Source organism: Lethenteron reissneri, chromosome 26 (assembly GCF_015708825.2).
Source record: "Lethenteron reissneri isolate LAM-NWPU_2019-01 chromosome 26, ASM1570882v1, whole genome shotgun sequence".
Classification (NCBI taxonomy): Eukaryota; Metazoa; Chordata; class Hyperoartia; order Petromyzontiformes; family Petromyzontidae; genus Lethenteron; species Lethenteron reissneri.
The window spans coordinates 3146212-3161529 of NC_083804.1; the positions used below are offsets into that span (position 1 = coordinate 3146212).

General features: G+C 53.3%; 1 protein-coding gene across 2 annotated transcripts in view; it reads left to right on the forward strand.

Annotated features, from left to right (window-relative positions):
* The window catches only part of TMTC1 (transmembrane O-mannosyltransferase targeting cadherins 1), a 30196-nt gene that overhangs the window by 11037 nt on the left and 3841 nt on the right, over positions 1–15318 (forward strand). The window contains exons 6-15 of one of the 2 annotated variants that reach the window (XM_061559788.1): positions 2740–2843; positions 4869–5058; positions 5565–5686; positions 8111–8278; positions 9171–9284; positions 10139–10282; positions 12669–12777; positions 13410–13512; positions 14278–14413; positions 14582–14726. In XM_061559788.1, the coding sequence (XP_061415772.1) occupies positions 2740–2843; positions 4869–5058; positions 5565–5686; positions 8111–8278; positions 9171–9284; positions 10139–10282; positions 12669–12777; positions 13410–13512; positions 14278–14413; positions 14582–14726 (1335 nt within the window). Of the gene's footprint in view, positions 1–2739; positions 2844–4868; positions 5059–5564; positions 5687–8110; positions 8279–9170; positions 9285–10138; positions 10283–12668; positions 12778–13409; positions 13513–14277; positions 14414–14581; positions 14805–15318 lie in introns of both variants that reach the window. The other variant, XM_061559789.1, reaches the window with a different exon arrangement.

Consider the following 15318-nt stretch of genomic DNA (forward strand, 5'->3'; position numbering starts at 1 on the left):
GCCAGACACCCTGGGGGGGGCTGGTTCGAACGTTATGATCCCCCGGGGCCCCACCCCTCAGGGAGGGGTTGGGTATAAAAGAGGATGTTTCAAAGGGCTCGGGAGTTATGTTTTAAGCTAAAGGGAGAAGACTGAAGACGTCTTAGATAGAGCCCTGGACTCCCCTAGTTCGATGTCCTTTTCAGGGCCGGACAGGACTGAGCCAGCGGCGTGGTCCCGAAAGCCAGAGCCGGTGCTCTTGTAAGAGCTGGTCTGGAACTCCGGGTACCGGGCCCGACTTACCAGTGTCGGGCCAGATAGCCTCCCCTAGCCCATTAGTGGAGGACTCGGGGCTAGGACAGAGTTAGCTAGGGGTGTATCCCGAGTTATACGGGTGAGGGGGCCGATACCCCCTCGAGTGTTATATGCCCACTGTCGTATTGTGAAATAAATATACGTGTGCCTCAACCTCGGTGTCAAGCGTCCTCACCGGTACTTCAACTGGAGTCAGAAGTAATACGAACATGGACACGCGGAAAACAGCTCGGGCCAAAGTACCGCAGGAGGAAGACACTGCCGAGATTTTCGAGCCCGAGACGGCACCGGTACTTCATATGTATAGAGCGCCTCAGCTCAAGGCGTTCCGTCACACAGTTTTAACAAATCGCTCAAAGGCACCCCTCTAGAACAGATAGAGACGGGCCCCGGAGAAACGGAGGAAAGGCTAAAACAAAATGTTAAAAGGCCACATGTTAGTTATTTATTGTCGGGGTGGTTGGGTTACACCCCCGTCCCTTTTCCCCAAATTACCCCCCCTCCCCACTCCACCGCCCCCCTTCTCATGTCAGAGGAACTCCTCCTCCTCCTCCCCCCTCCTTGTAACGCCCCACAGAAGACGTCCGCAGACCTCACGGAACTCACAGGTTACCCTGACCACACGTTGGCTCATGCAGGAACGTCGCTTGGACCCCCCCCCCTGCCCCGTCCCGTCCCGCACTAAATGTGTGCCTTGGAAATATGAACCACGAGATGCGTTGTGATGGGCCTGCGAGTTGTTTTGTTGAAATAAAATTATTTAAAAAAAATCGTGAACAGAAATCGAGCGATTTAGATGGTAGGGATAGGTGCAAGAGCCGAGGAATGAAGTGACCATGACAGAGGGCACGTGGGGGGGTGGGGGGGGTCACGGAAGGGCAGCGGGAGGGACGAGACTAGTGGGGGGGGGGGGAGGCGAGGAGAGGGAAGAGGAAGGGAATGGGCAATGGACAACAGGTGGTCTGTGCTCAGGAAACTGTGATTAAAAAAAACATCGCTAATGAATTCCACGTGTTGGCCATGGAGTGATCTGCAACAAGCGCTCCCAACACTACGACATAGTCTTTGGTTTGTGTTTTGCCCCAGGTGTCGTGGTAAAACGCCCGGTTATGTTTTCAACTGCTCTTCATCGAAACCGAGACCTAACGAATGCCATTCGATTTGACAGCCATACCACCAGTGGTTTTGTGTTAGGCATATTCGAAATGAACGCGACGTAGAGGTGAATGCGACACGAAAGGTGTTTGACGCTGAGAGTTCTTGCAGTGTCAATCCTTTGGCTAATGCTGCAGAACGTGTTTCACAGATGCGCTGACATGACAGAATACACAATTTGGTAATTATCTCACTTTACGTGATATTTACTCTCTAAAGTTGGTAGAAAGTAGGGGATAAAAACCTCCCACCGTACCAGTAAATCATTTGAGAAGAAAGAGCAGGGGAAGAAGATGTTTTGCTTGCTTGATGCAAGTGGCCACTGTACCGGAGCTGGCGTGGGGTAGCGCATTGGATGAAAGACGCAAAAAAGTAAAGAGGGGTGGGGGGGGTGGGAAATGCTATCCTAACGTTTTATTGGCAGGGCTTTTTTTCCCTACTGAAGTTTTGTCTGGAGATTGTGCGCTGAAAGGAAACGCTGCTGGATGTTGCTGGTGGCGGCGTTGGGGGCGCGTGCTGTTTGTTCCTGCGACACGGCCAATGCCAGGGGGGAGATTGCGAGCACATGCCTCGCAACGCACAGCGGTGTGCAGGCTTTACGCTTTGTGGAACGTTGCATAAAAGAGAAAAAGAGAGGTGTGGTGGATTAGACGGCACTCTGAATAGAATGGGTTGGTGGCAGCCCAGCAACGTTGGTTTCAGAGGCCACGCTCTTGCTTATGGGACTCCCAGACCAAATGGGACTCGGTTTGTCAGAGTTAACAGATGCCGCTTCAAACAAAAGCGGTGGTCCAGAAGGCCGAGAGACTGACGGATGAACAAGACTCGGTGACAGAGACTCTTGTCTGTGCAGGGTTTTATTACCCTTTATTAAGTGGTGCCGCAGTGGAAAGATGTGAACTACCTCACCTGGTACACGGGACGTGGGTTCGATCTTGACCCTGACGCCTGGATATTTGGAGTTTGCATGTCTCTCTCCCCGTGGTCGCGTACATTTTTCTCCGTGTCCTCCTGTTTTTCCCTCCACATTTAGAATCAATCTGTGTGTAGAGTATTTGGCTGCTATAATTTTCCACGTTATAAGCCACTTCGTTGAGATTTCATTTGTGGCCAGGTCGCTTCTGAAAAAGAGAAAAATTGCTTCGTGAACTTTACCTGGTAAACTAACGACTAGTTTAGGTTTATTAAGGCTATGATTGTGGCTAATACAGGATATGGAGAAAAAAATGTCTCGACATAAAAGTCACCGTGCAATTTTTAAACAACCATAGCCCTCGCCCTCTCCCACAGCTGGTGCTGCTGCTGGCGTTCCGTCTGGCCGTGATGGGGGCCACGCTACCGGCCTTCATCGAGCAGGACAACCCGGCCTCGTTCAGCCCACACCGCCTCACCAGGTGACGAGGAGGAGATCTGTCTGTGGCGTGTGCGTGCGCGCGCGCGTGTGTGTGTGTGTTTCACGCTGTCATTGGACTTGCCTCCACATTACGACGCCAAAGCGCTTTGCCTGCGATTCAGTTTCAACACTCGTTTCGTCATTCCATCGCAGGCGAACTTTACCTGCAGTAGGTGGAGGAGGCGTGACGGGAGCTTATACAGCTCCAGGGCAGTGCCATGGTGTGGTGTAATCAGTGGTATTTAGTGTAATCATTATGTGGCTTTTTTTACTTGGACATGTATATCAACCAGTTAGAGCTGCAATTCATCTGGAATAAATTGTCCACATTTCTTGATGAACGCTCATGAACTACCACGGCATTGGAGGTACTCAGAAAGAACTGATTTTTTAAATCAATGCTGGAATGCTGATGGAATGTTCAGTTTCCGTGTGTGTGTGTAACAAAACATGAACTTATTCCATAAATAAGCATTTTATTAGACTGTACATAATCCCCCTCGAACTGGCGCGTACGGTTGGAATGATTGTCTGTGGGGTTAGCCTCATTTGTGAAACTGCCCTCCAATTTAAAAGCAACAACAACAACAATAATGTGTTACTCGAGCCGGCTCATCGCAGAAACAACGAGCTAAATGCAGAGATGAAGAAGGGGGTTGTTTTGTGCACTCATTAAAAATTGTTGGGTTTTAATTGATTTTCGCCCCCTCGCTGTGCAACAACAACTGCTCCGTGGTGTGACGTATGTGATATTATTTACATCATGAGACCTCCTTTGCCAGTAGCAAAATATAATAATAGGGTTTTTACCCTTTTATCTGGCACAAAACTGACACCATTTTACAAGGGATCATGTTTGCATTAACCACAATACCTGTGGTCAAAATGCAAACAAAAAACAGCAGTCTGATCATGTATGCAGCACTCAAATGATAATGTATGCATTGTCCTTGAAAGGACTTGAAAGGACAATGCATACATTATCATGTGAGTGATGTTTTTTGTTTGCATTTTGACCACAGGTATTGTTGTTAATGCAAACATAATCCCTTGTAAAAAGGGGTCAGTTTTGTGCCAGATAAAAGGGTAAAAACCCTATTATTATCGTATGCATGCTGTTCACGTGCATTGCGGCTTTTGAAATATTGAGTCTTGTACCGAATTCGAAAAAAAAATGCTTTCTTGTGATTCTGATTGCCAACCCCCTGGCTTTATACAAACAATCACGCAAGCACTGCGCTCTGAATTTGGCGGACTGAGTTTGATTCCCAGTCATGGCCAGTGGACACATCTGAACCGGTCCTGAACGCCCCCCCCCCCCCGCTGACCCCCCCTGACCAGTGTGTGACCAGTGTGGTCAAGTTTGGTGAAATAACCCTGCACAACGGTCATGGCCATGGGGGGGGGGGGTGCCTTCATCCAGCAGTGGATTCAAGACGGAAGCTTGTGTTGCCTCCGAAACGTCGTGATTTTTATTGTTTTATTTCTATTAATTTTAATTTCATTTTTTTTACCTACGTGACTTTACCGAAAGAACTAAGAGTATGAATCCTTGCAGTCACGAAAGCTTCAAATCTAGAATCAAGTTTACTTTGTTTAACCAGCTGAGAACTCAACAAACTAGGGTTGTGGGTAGTCTCATTTGCGAGAGTGGATTGACGAAGGACTGTGAGCCTCTAGCGTAGTCACACCTTCAAGTGATGTAACAGGCGCTAGTGGTGTGGGTTCCCGACATACTCTTGCCTGTGCAGGTCAGCTAAGGTGACCAGCAGGCATGATGCCCACAATGCACACCTTGAGGAACTGCTGACGGTTTTAATTATTTGCGTTATGCACAGAGCCCGTGCGCTATTTAGACATTAATGCATCTTGTTTTGAAAGCTATGTTATTCCAGCCTGCGCTAGTTTTCCGTTACGGTGGGGCTTTTATTCTCGTCGTTGACAGATCTGACTTAACACGTGGCTGTTGCTGCTGCTGCTGTGTTTGGTCGTTGTGTGTGATCGTTGTCTTGCCGTCGTGTGGCAGGTTCCTGACCTACTCCTACCTGTGCGCGCTCAACGCGTGGCTGCTGCTGTGCCCACGCACGCTCAGCTACGACTGGCAGGCCGGCAGCGTGGAGCTGCTCACCTCGGCCCGCGACCCGCGCGTCCTCGCGCCCACGGGCCTGGCGCTGGGCCTGGGCATCATCGCCGTGCGCTGTGCTCGCACTCCGCAGGTATCAAAGCTGTGTAGCCTGAACGCCGCGTCGCCCGTCCACCCCAACCGCAACACGTCCCACGTCCACCGCCGTACATGCATCCCGTGTACGTGCGACCTGTGCACGTGGCCCCGCGTGCGTCTCCCGCGTGTTCCTCCCGCATGTGCGTGCGTGCGTAGGTTGAGAGCGGTCAGTGGAGCAGGTTAGTGTCGCGATTAGCACGCTGCGCTACGAACCCGGTGACCCGGGTTCGATTCCCGTTCGCGCCCGACACCAGTGACGGTGATCTGATCTGAACCGTTCCTGCGTCTCCCCTAGGTCGACTCGGCCTCAAATGAGTACCCGGTGCGGTGAGACAAATTCGGTCGGGCGTGGTTTGCTGGCCACCCACCCCGTCACGTGTGCCGTGCCGGCCTTCATAGGTGCGGCTCGCGGACAGCACTTGCCCCAACAGTCTTGTTGAAGGCTATACGGTGGGGTGGTGGGGGGGATCTTTGTCTATGTTTTCTTGCGTGCGTGCCTAGGTGGAGGAGCGCCGGGTTCTGACGGCGGGCCTGCTGCTCCTCGTGCTGCCCTTCCTCCCGGCGAGCAACCTCTTCTTTCGCGTCGGCTTCGTGATGGCCGAGCGCATTCTCTACTTGCCCAGGCAAGGCCTTTTCTCTCTCTCAAATAATAAAAAAAACACGTGGCATTCCGGCGTGTGACCTCCGCCGAATCGGAGTGACCCGCACCTCTGATTAGCACGGTTGGCTACGTACGGCGCGAAATAATTGGACATACACACATACATACTGCCCATAGACTAACACTGCCCACAGACTCAACACTGCCCACAGACTCAACACTGCCATAGACTCAACACTGCACCTGCGATTAGCACGGTTGGCTACGTACGGTCCGAAAGAAGTTCAACACACCTACCTGTCCAGGCAATGTCTCGTCGTCAGGTAACCGGGAGAAATTAATTCAGTTATGCAGGCTTGCACAAACCAAGGGTGGCGGGAATGTCCCGTTTATATTCTTACCACGGGAGGCAAAAGTTACCTGGGCACGTGGGAATTCCCTAACGAGTAAGCAGTCAGCGGTTAGATGATGCCTTTTCGTTGTCCGCAAAAGCCAGAGGCGCCAATGGTAATTGCAATTCACCAGTCTTGCCCAACATCCGATCAAATTGGCTCGCGTGCAGGCGCTAGGCGGATCGTTGCGACCGTTCGTCGCAGGATTGCAAGAGACGGCGGCGGTGGCTTGGTGAGGCCTTCATCCAGCAGTGGAGTGAGAAGGCTGCTGCAGTTGATGACATTATCATGCTCGGGATTCACCCGTGTGGCTGAGTGTCAAAGCCGCTGCTGAGCATTCAGTCGCTCGCGACGACGTCTCGATGCAAGCGACTGCAGTGCTCAGCCCAGGCTGCGGAGCGTTGTTGTGGTTTTTGTAGTTGAAGTCGTTGTTGTGTGTGGGGCTGCGTGGTGGGGAGGGTTTATTTATGCCCCGTGGCGGCCGGCCGTGGTGGTGGTGCTGGCAGACCTCCAAACCCTTCGGAATGTCTGGCATTTGTCCTTCTTCCAGCCCCCCCCCCCATCGACCACGGCGTGATTTCACGTTCCCCAATTTCTCCATAACCCAGTCACGTCAGCTCTGCCTCATCCACTCATTCCCTCGGTCATTCAGACGCTCGTTCACCAATTCATTCGCTCGTACAACAGAAGCACGTGATGCTGTTAGGTTTTTTCGGTAAAGTCACGTAGGTTAAAAATAATAACATAATAATAATAAAGGAAACTAAATCAATAAAATCACGAGATGCACGTGAGGCCGTCTCTACACTAAACAAATAAGAGGACACTTCACCACCTTCGTAAATATGTCCATCCGTATAAAAAGCACACACACACAATTAGATTCCACACATCCCATCAGTCAGACGACCGTCTGGGAACGGCGTAAATGCTGTGAAGAGAGAGTGTGAGTGAATGATCTGATCCCTTTGGAGGCCCTTGTAACAAAGTTACTGTTTTGGGATCTGCAACAGCCTGCGAGATACGAGGGCATAACGGGGGAGGCGAGGCAGCGGGAGGTGCGAGAGAGATGCATGATTAGCGGGGTGACATCTGGCAGCAAATGCGTCAAGCGAGCCCTGAGTCTGCTGACGAGTCACTGTGTGTTGAAACCGGCCCAGGGTTCGTTTCGTTTGCGCTTGAATCGATGCTGCTGCAATTGTGCATTCCCAGAAGGCACTGGCGGGGGGGGGGGGGTGTAAGGAATGCTTTTATTCATGTTGGGGAGTTATGTAGCCGTTGCGTCTGCTGATTTATTTCGCGACTTATTGAGCTGCAGTCTTGGTGCCTCTGCGCGTGCACAATGTGTCACGTGAGCAGAAATTAATGAAACCAACAAACATGCGCCTGAGGGATACAGTCCGATACAAGTCATCAAATATTACCCCTACCACCCCCTCTCCCTGCACCCACACACACACACAATCACACAGCACAAAGACAAAGATCCCCCATATAGCCTTAACAGACCAGTGGGGCAAGGGCTGTTAGCGAGTAGCACCTATGAAGGCCGGCACAGCACACGAGGGGGTGGCTGTTCAGCACCACGCCCGGCCGCCTTTGTCTCCCCAGTATCAATGTTAACTACACACCGCACCAGGTACTCATTTGAGGCTGAGTCTACCTAGGGGAAGACCGGTTTAGATAATCATCACTGTGTCGGCCGTGAGCGGGAACACATTTTTTTTACAAACGCAGATGCGAATTGGATATAACGCGATCGAGTTAACAGGACTACGTCGCAACGCGAGAAGGAATAAGCGGTCGTACGGCTGCCTCGGCGTAGCATCGCACAGGGCGGCGGGATGCTGCTGGATACTTCTGCATGCTACCCACGCGCCCTCAAGTCTTTGTTCAGCCTGCGCGCGCATCTCGCGTGTTACCGCGGCCCTTGCTCTACCCCACATCTACGCAACGCGAGCTTTCCTAGAACGCGGCGTTCCTCGGGAACACAACAGGAAGAGCAGACTCGTGATCTCGCGTTGCGCCGTCTCACCCTCCCGCCCTGCCCGCAGCATGGGCTCCTGCCTGCTGGTGACGCACGCGCTCACCTCGCTCTACCTCCGCGTGGGCTCGCGGGCCCGGCCGCCCGTCGCGGCGGCGGCGCTCTGCCTGCTGGCGCTCTTCGCCGCCAAGACTCTGCAGCGTAACCAGGTGTGGAGGTCCCGCGAGGCCCTCTTCAGGTGAGCGAGCGCTCCTCCTCCTCGTCCCGATTCTCATCCTCGTCGTCCCGATCCTCCTCGTCCGATGCATGCGTGTTGAACTTCTTTCGCAACGTACGTAGCCAGCCGCGTTGATCGCAGGTGCGATCCTCCTTTTCCTCCTCGTCGTCCAATCCTCATCGTACACCTCCGTTCTCATCGTCTGCTCGCCGCTCTTTGCTTCACTCGGTTATTTTGTTCATCGGCACGCCGTGTTCGGTCCAAAGATATTATCTGCGAGTCGACTTTAGGGACCGGGAATTGACTTGAATTTGTTACGCTGAATCATGTCTGCGCGACGGTATTTTGTCTTCTGTTTCAATTTGTGTCATCCCCATGCACCACCCGAGGTCGGAACTACTGTTTCCAGAGAGACGTGTCTGTGAAGCCACCCTTGAGTGTGCGCGCGTATCGGACGCGCTTGTGTGTGTCTGTGTGTCTCTGTGTGTGTCTGTGTGTCTGTGTGTGTCTGTGTGTCTATGTGTGTCTGTTTGTCTGTGTGTCTGTGTGTGTGTCTGTGTGTGTCTGTGTGTGTCTGTGTGTCTGTGTGTGTCTGTGGGGAGCGGTAGTGTCGCAGTGAGCGTTACGTTTCGCTACGAACCCGGCGATCCGATGTTCCATTCCTGCTCACGGCCAACACCAGTGACGATTATCTGAACTGGTCCTGGGCCTCCCCTGCGTCAACTCAGCCTCAAATGAGTACCTGGTGCGATGTGCAAACATCGCCACTGGGGAGACAAAGGCGGCCGGGCGTGGTGCTAGTCACCCACCCTCTCCGGCCTTCACAGGTGCTGCTACTCGCTCACAGCACTTGCCCCAAAACGTCTGATAAGGCTCTGAGGGTGGATCCGTGTCTTTGTGCGCACGGGCGCAGGTCGGGTGTGGAGACCCTGCCACATAATGCCAAGGCGCACTACAACTACGCCAACCTCCTGCGGGACAAGGGCGAGACGGAGCGCGCACGGCAACACTACCGGGCTGCGCTCAGGTACAGACCGCCACCGCAGCAGCAGCAGCACACCTGTGCACGGTCGCGCACCGTCACGCGTCGACACTCGGCTACACAAACCCGTCGCGGGGGCAACTCTAGGATGCTGTGAACGGTGGGGGGAGCGGTGCGTGCGGACACAACAGGGGGACATTAAATGTTGGCTGCGTAGAAGCTGCGGAAGCTGGCAGAAGGGAAGAAGCAATGGCGGGGTGTGGGGACATCGAGAGGATGAGTGCCTCCCAGCCGCTTCCCACCCGCTCCGAGCATCTGCCCGTGAATGCGGAGGTGAATGAGAAGTAAACACGGAGTGAATGGGAAGCGATTGGAGAGTGAATGGAGAGTGACTGAGGAGTGAAAGGGTAGTGAACGAGGGGGGAAAAGGAGAGTGAAGGAATAGTGAATGAGTGAATGCAGAGAAAAATAGAGCGGATGATTTATCCCGAGAAGCCAAGATTGATGACCCGGCACATTGTCAGGGCACGGAGTGAGAGCGGTCGCTGAGCGTTTAACGCAGCGAGTGGCGACGCTGTGAGAAGCCTCCGACGACAACCCCCGTTCCCGAACGACGACACAACCTTTTTTGCCGAGCTGCGTGCGTACCCTGGACTAGAACCAACTCTTCTGGAAAAAACATTTCAAGTCCACGTCGCGTCGCGTCGCGCGTGCCCATGCAGTAACTGCTCGCGTGTCACTGTGCACTCTGTGGTGCCCGGGTACGCGCGCGTGCCAACGAACCCGTGTGCCCGCGTGAGCGTCTCGCTCGACCGTTTCGCGTACGCACGGCTGTCATCCTAACCCCCCCTCCTCCCCCCACCCCTGTATCCCCGTCGCCCGCTCGCGATCGATCGCAGCCTGTGCCCGGGCCACGCCAGTGCGCTCAACAACCTGGGCACGCTGGCTCACGAGCTGGGACACGCCGAGAGCCTCTACAGACGCGCGCTCGCCGCCGCGCCCGCGCACGCCGGAGCCATGTTCAACCTCGCCAACCTGCTCAGGTGACCATCTCGCCAACCGCTGAGAGCGGCGGAAGGGTGAACGCCACTCGGAAGTTCGCTAACCCTTTCCCGTTCCGATGACGTGCGTGTACGTCGTCAGCCTCTCTTCCGATTCCGTTCTATTGACGTAGTGATAAAATAGAAGAACTTTACCGGTACCGAGACTCCCACAAGGTCATGCGGGAGGGCGTGTGGTACAGTTTGGCGCCAGCTATCATTGAGCGCGGTCGTGTTGCTACAGTTCTGTGTGGTGAGTACAATGTCTTTAATAACAGCAGCGCATGGCTTCTCTAAATGAAATTAACGCGAACCACTTATGCGTTCCGAGATTCAGCGGTGAACGGGACACCCACCCTGCAACTTGCAGACGTCTCGGAACAGGAAAGGGTTAATAGCAACCTGCTACTACTTGCTGGCTTTGCCAGGTCCAACTTCATTGAGAAAAATATGACAGCCGTCCTAAGATAGCGAAACTGAACGGGTGGCAAAATGACAGAAACAAGCGAGGAGGAATGAGACTGGGCACCTGGCCATTCGGCCCCCCTTAGGGAGTCATTGTGGACGGGTGAAATGCAAAGACCAAAATGCATTTGAGGTGCGGTGATGCAGGATAAGTGAGCGAGTGAGTTTGTGCGATGACAAGTCGAAGAAAGAGGAGGAGGAGACAGAACCGCTAGAAGTACATTTTGCTGAGGAAACCGATCGAGGAGCAGTGACGATGTTCGTACACAGATGAAAATGTAAGGACAGAGGGAGTGGTTGGTTGAACAGTGTGAGACGTGGGATAGGGCTCTCCATGGATGATGCCAAAGATCGCAAAACGTGGATAACGTCTTGTCATGGACATCAACCCTCGGTTACGAGGATGACGGTAGCTAGGCAGGTAGAGAGTCCACTGGAGAGACACAGCGACAGGCAGTCGTGGGGAGTGTGTGATAACCCAACTCAAGCAACAGCTTAACATCAAAACCCACGCAAGGGTTTTCTCCATATGCCCCGGTTTCCTACCACGTGTAAACACTCATTAATTGACCTATTACACCTTTATATATGGAGTACCGCAGAGCTTGGAGGGAAATTTGGCACCGGCTGACCAATTGGCTGCCTCTCCGGCTTGCGAGCGAACACTGTGTGGGGGGTTACAAGTTGGTATTATTATAATGATTATTAAAATATCTGGTTTCCTTTTGGCCCAGTCAGTCCCTGATAGCCAGGGGCAGCTTAGCAGTGGGAGGCATCTGTTATGAGCCGGCTGCTCGGAGCAATAACACCATCCCCTTCACCTAACCTCCGTGTTGCTGGAGCGAGCAGTGTGTCGATGTCAGTGTTTCAAGCCTTGGTGGTAGGGCTTGCCGAGGATAGAAAGTTTTCCAAGGGCAGTCCTCGGCATCCCCAACAAAATGTTTAAAATCTTCGCCTCAAACCACCTACGATTCCACGTACCGTTTGTTCCTCAATCTCTCTCGCTTTAAAGAAAAAAAGATCTTACCTCCCCTTGGGCTTTCTTATCACTCACGGAACAAAAGGCAAAAACAGTTTTTAACAAAACACATGGCAAAACACGTGACCTTAAAGCAAAATACTTTATTGTAGAGTCTGATGAAGGCTTTTGTTCACTCACAAATCTGTGCTTTGCATTCACATATTGTTTACGGTACAAGTCATTGAGGGAAAAGATTTGCTTAAACATTTGATAAAAATAAACCTTCATATTAGTAGCATGTTTTGGTGTAACTCTTTATTTAACTTGAATATACTGTACATGTCACGGTATATTTAAATTGTTATCTTTCTTCTCTGTTACTTATCTATTTTGGAATGTTCTACATCACCGAGTAGCGAAAGAGGCAGGCTCGGGCACCCTTGGGTGGCCCCGCTCGAGTTCACATCCTCACCACTGATCTGGGTCCTCAGTGGGTTCCTGTGCATGTCTGTCTGTACCTTGAACTTCTTTCGCACCGTACGTAGTAGCCGACCGTGCCAATAGGAGGGTGCAGTGCGCGCTAACCACAGTGCTAGGTTCCCCAACAACAACCGCCATTCGTCACTAGGTGTAGTAGTTTTAAACTGCTCTAAATTTAATCAAGGAAATTAATTCAGTTCCTGCACCTTGAGGCCACTTGAACTGTGGAAGTCTCGCTGGTAGAGTCACGGACCCAGAGCCGGCCCAGCCACTAAGCGACCCTTGCAATTGCAAAGGGCCCCGTGGCTAGCAGAGGGCCCCCTAGAGTCACTGCTAGCTGGTGGGTGAAGAAAATCATACATCAAAGGGGCCTCCAACCAAATTTTGCTTAGGGCCCCCAAAGGTCTAGGGCCGGTTCTGCACGGACCGGAGAGCGAGGAGCCGCTCCGGCTGAGCGGCGTCTGCGGCTGTTGCCGTCCCCAGGAGCCGTGGGCTGGGCGAGGAGGCGGAGCGGCTGTACCGGCGGGCCACGAGGGTCGCGCCGCACTTCGCCGACGCCTTCGCGGGGCTGGCCTCGCTGCTGTCTGCCCAGGTGGGTGTGGGGGTGTGCGCAGGTGTGTGCGGGTGTGTGCAGGTGTGTGCAGGTGTGTGTGTGTGGGGGTGTGCGCAGGTGTGTGTGTGTGTGGGGGTGTGCGCAGGTGTGCAGGTGGGTGTGCAGGTGTGTGTGCAGGTGGGTGTGCAGGTGTGTGTGTGTGCAGGTGTGTGCAGATGTGTCTGTGTGCCCCCAGGTGTCTGTGTTGCAATGCTGACGGTTTTTTGGGATAATCACCATGGCCGTGAGCCTTTGGTACATTTGGTGTCTCGTTTGAAGATTCCGAGCGCCTCCTACCCACGGGGGCTACTCGCCGCCTCGTATAAATGGGGAGCCGTGGTGGCTAGGAGATGTTAACTACCTCGCCTCGTATACAGGAGGTCGTGGGTTCGATCCCGACCTTGACGCCTGCTGTATTTTTGGAGTCTGCAAGTCTCTCCACCCGTGGTCGCGTGGTATTTTATCCGGATACTCCTGGTTTTCTCTCCACATTTAGAATCAACGTACATTTAGAGCATTTGGCTGCTAAAAATGTCTACGAAATAGCTACATAGCTCAGTGGACCTTAGCTGGTAGAATAAAAAGTTCGGTTTGATATTGCCGCTGAGAGGACGACGTCCCGTGCGATGCAGAATCGCGCGCACGAGGCGGAGGAGGTGTACCGCACGGCGCTGGAGATTCACGCGAACAACGCGGATCTTCACAACAACTACGGCGCCTTCCTCCTTGAGCGAGGTACGGCACGGGCGGCAGTCGCGCCGCGACGCGGGTTGCATGGGTGGCTTTCTAGATTTGAAGTTATCGTGACTGCAAGGATCCATACTCTTGGTTCTTTCGGCAAAGTCATGTAGGTAAAGAATATTTTTTATTTTTTTATCTTTTTTTTATATATATTTTTTATTCATTATTTTCTTTACCTACGTGACTTTACCGAAAGAAGCAAGAGTTATGCATGGGTGACCTCAACGTCGACGGATTCTCTCATCTCAAAGGTCAAAGTAAAAACGGTTTTAAACTCTTAAAATATTTCTATGGAGCCCTCTTGTGAACTTATGCCATTAGCGTTGACTTCTTTATCTCAAGTGTCCAGCTTGCAGTCTTTTCACCAACCCCCGCTAACCAGCATGGGGAAGTATGGTCACACAACCCCTATGATCGACACGGCCAGAAAAGGCCTCCGTCCAACAGTGGAATGACAGAGGGATAACAACAATAACAATAATAAATACTCCATGTGAGTGCTAATGCTGCTTTGTGCTGAAGTGGGTCTCGTAGGATTTGGGTCGGCTCCAGCTAAAACAGGCAGCAAGCCAGCAGCAGTACTTCTTCAACAGGCCTGACTGCTGATGACAACCAGGAAATTAGAAACCAGTGCAGCCTGCTTGCTGAAACAAATGCTGACGGACTTAGAAACGCGTTTGACGTGGAGAGACGGACTAGAGCCCGCGCGCCCAGCGGCGTGCCAACCTTTGCTGGCGCGGTGTGCCGGTGCCCTCCCAGGTGACCAGGAGCGCGCCCGCGGCCACTACATGCGGGCCACGCAGCTCAACCCCTCGCACTCCGTGGCGCTCGTCAACCTGGGGCGGCTGGCGCGCGCCCGCGGCCACAACCGCGAGGCCGAGGACTGGTACCTCCGGTAGGGCCGCCGTCCTCGTCTCTCATTACCCCCCTCCCGCCCCCAACTCGGCGTCTCCCCGCTCGCCGCTCGACAGCGGCAAGGTGACACACGCGACTCGTCGCTCGCGGCGCTTGCCCTGACGGCGCGGCCGCGCGGGGTGGGTCCGTGTCTGGCGTCTGAGCGCAGCTGCCTGGAGGTGGACCGCAGTGCGGAGGCGCTGTCGCTGCTGGGGGCCCTCTACTACAACACGGGGCGGACACGCGGCGCGCTCGGCGCCTACAGCGAGGCCCTGGAGCGGGATCCCTCGAGCAGGAGCAGCGCCCTGGCTCTGGTGATGCCACGCGAGCCGAGCGCGCGGAGGAACCTAGCGCACGGGCACGGCTCGGCTTCACCACCACGATGTAGCGATGTGTGTCGTACACCCTCCTCCACAAGAAGTGACAACTTCAATTTTCACTGGTGGCTACTCGTCCAGCTTCCAACGAAGCGGCTTGACGTGTGGAAATTGATAGCAGCCAAATACTCTAAATGCGTGATGTTGATTCTAAATATGGAAGGGAAAACCCGGAGAAAAATTGCACGTAACCACAGGGAGAACATGCAAACTACATATATATATTAGGCGTCAGGGTCGGGATGTAACCCACGACCTCCTGTATACCAGGCGAGGTAGTTAACATCTCGCCCCAGCGACGCCCTCTCACGTTGGCGTTCGTTTAGCACAGTGTGCACCTGTGCGTGTGTCTGTGTGGGAAGCGATAGTGTAGCGGTTAGCAAACCTGGTGACCCGAGTTCAATTTCCGCTCACGGCAAACATCAATGGCGATTATCTGAACCAGTCCTGGGCTTCCCCTAGGTCGACTCAGCCTCAAATAAGTACCTGGTGCGGTGTGTAAACATCGCCACTACGTGTGCCGTGCCGG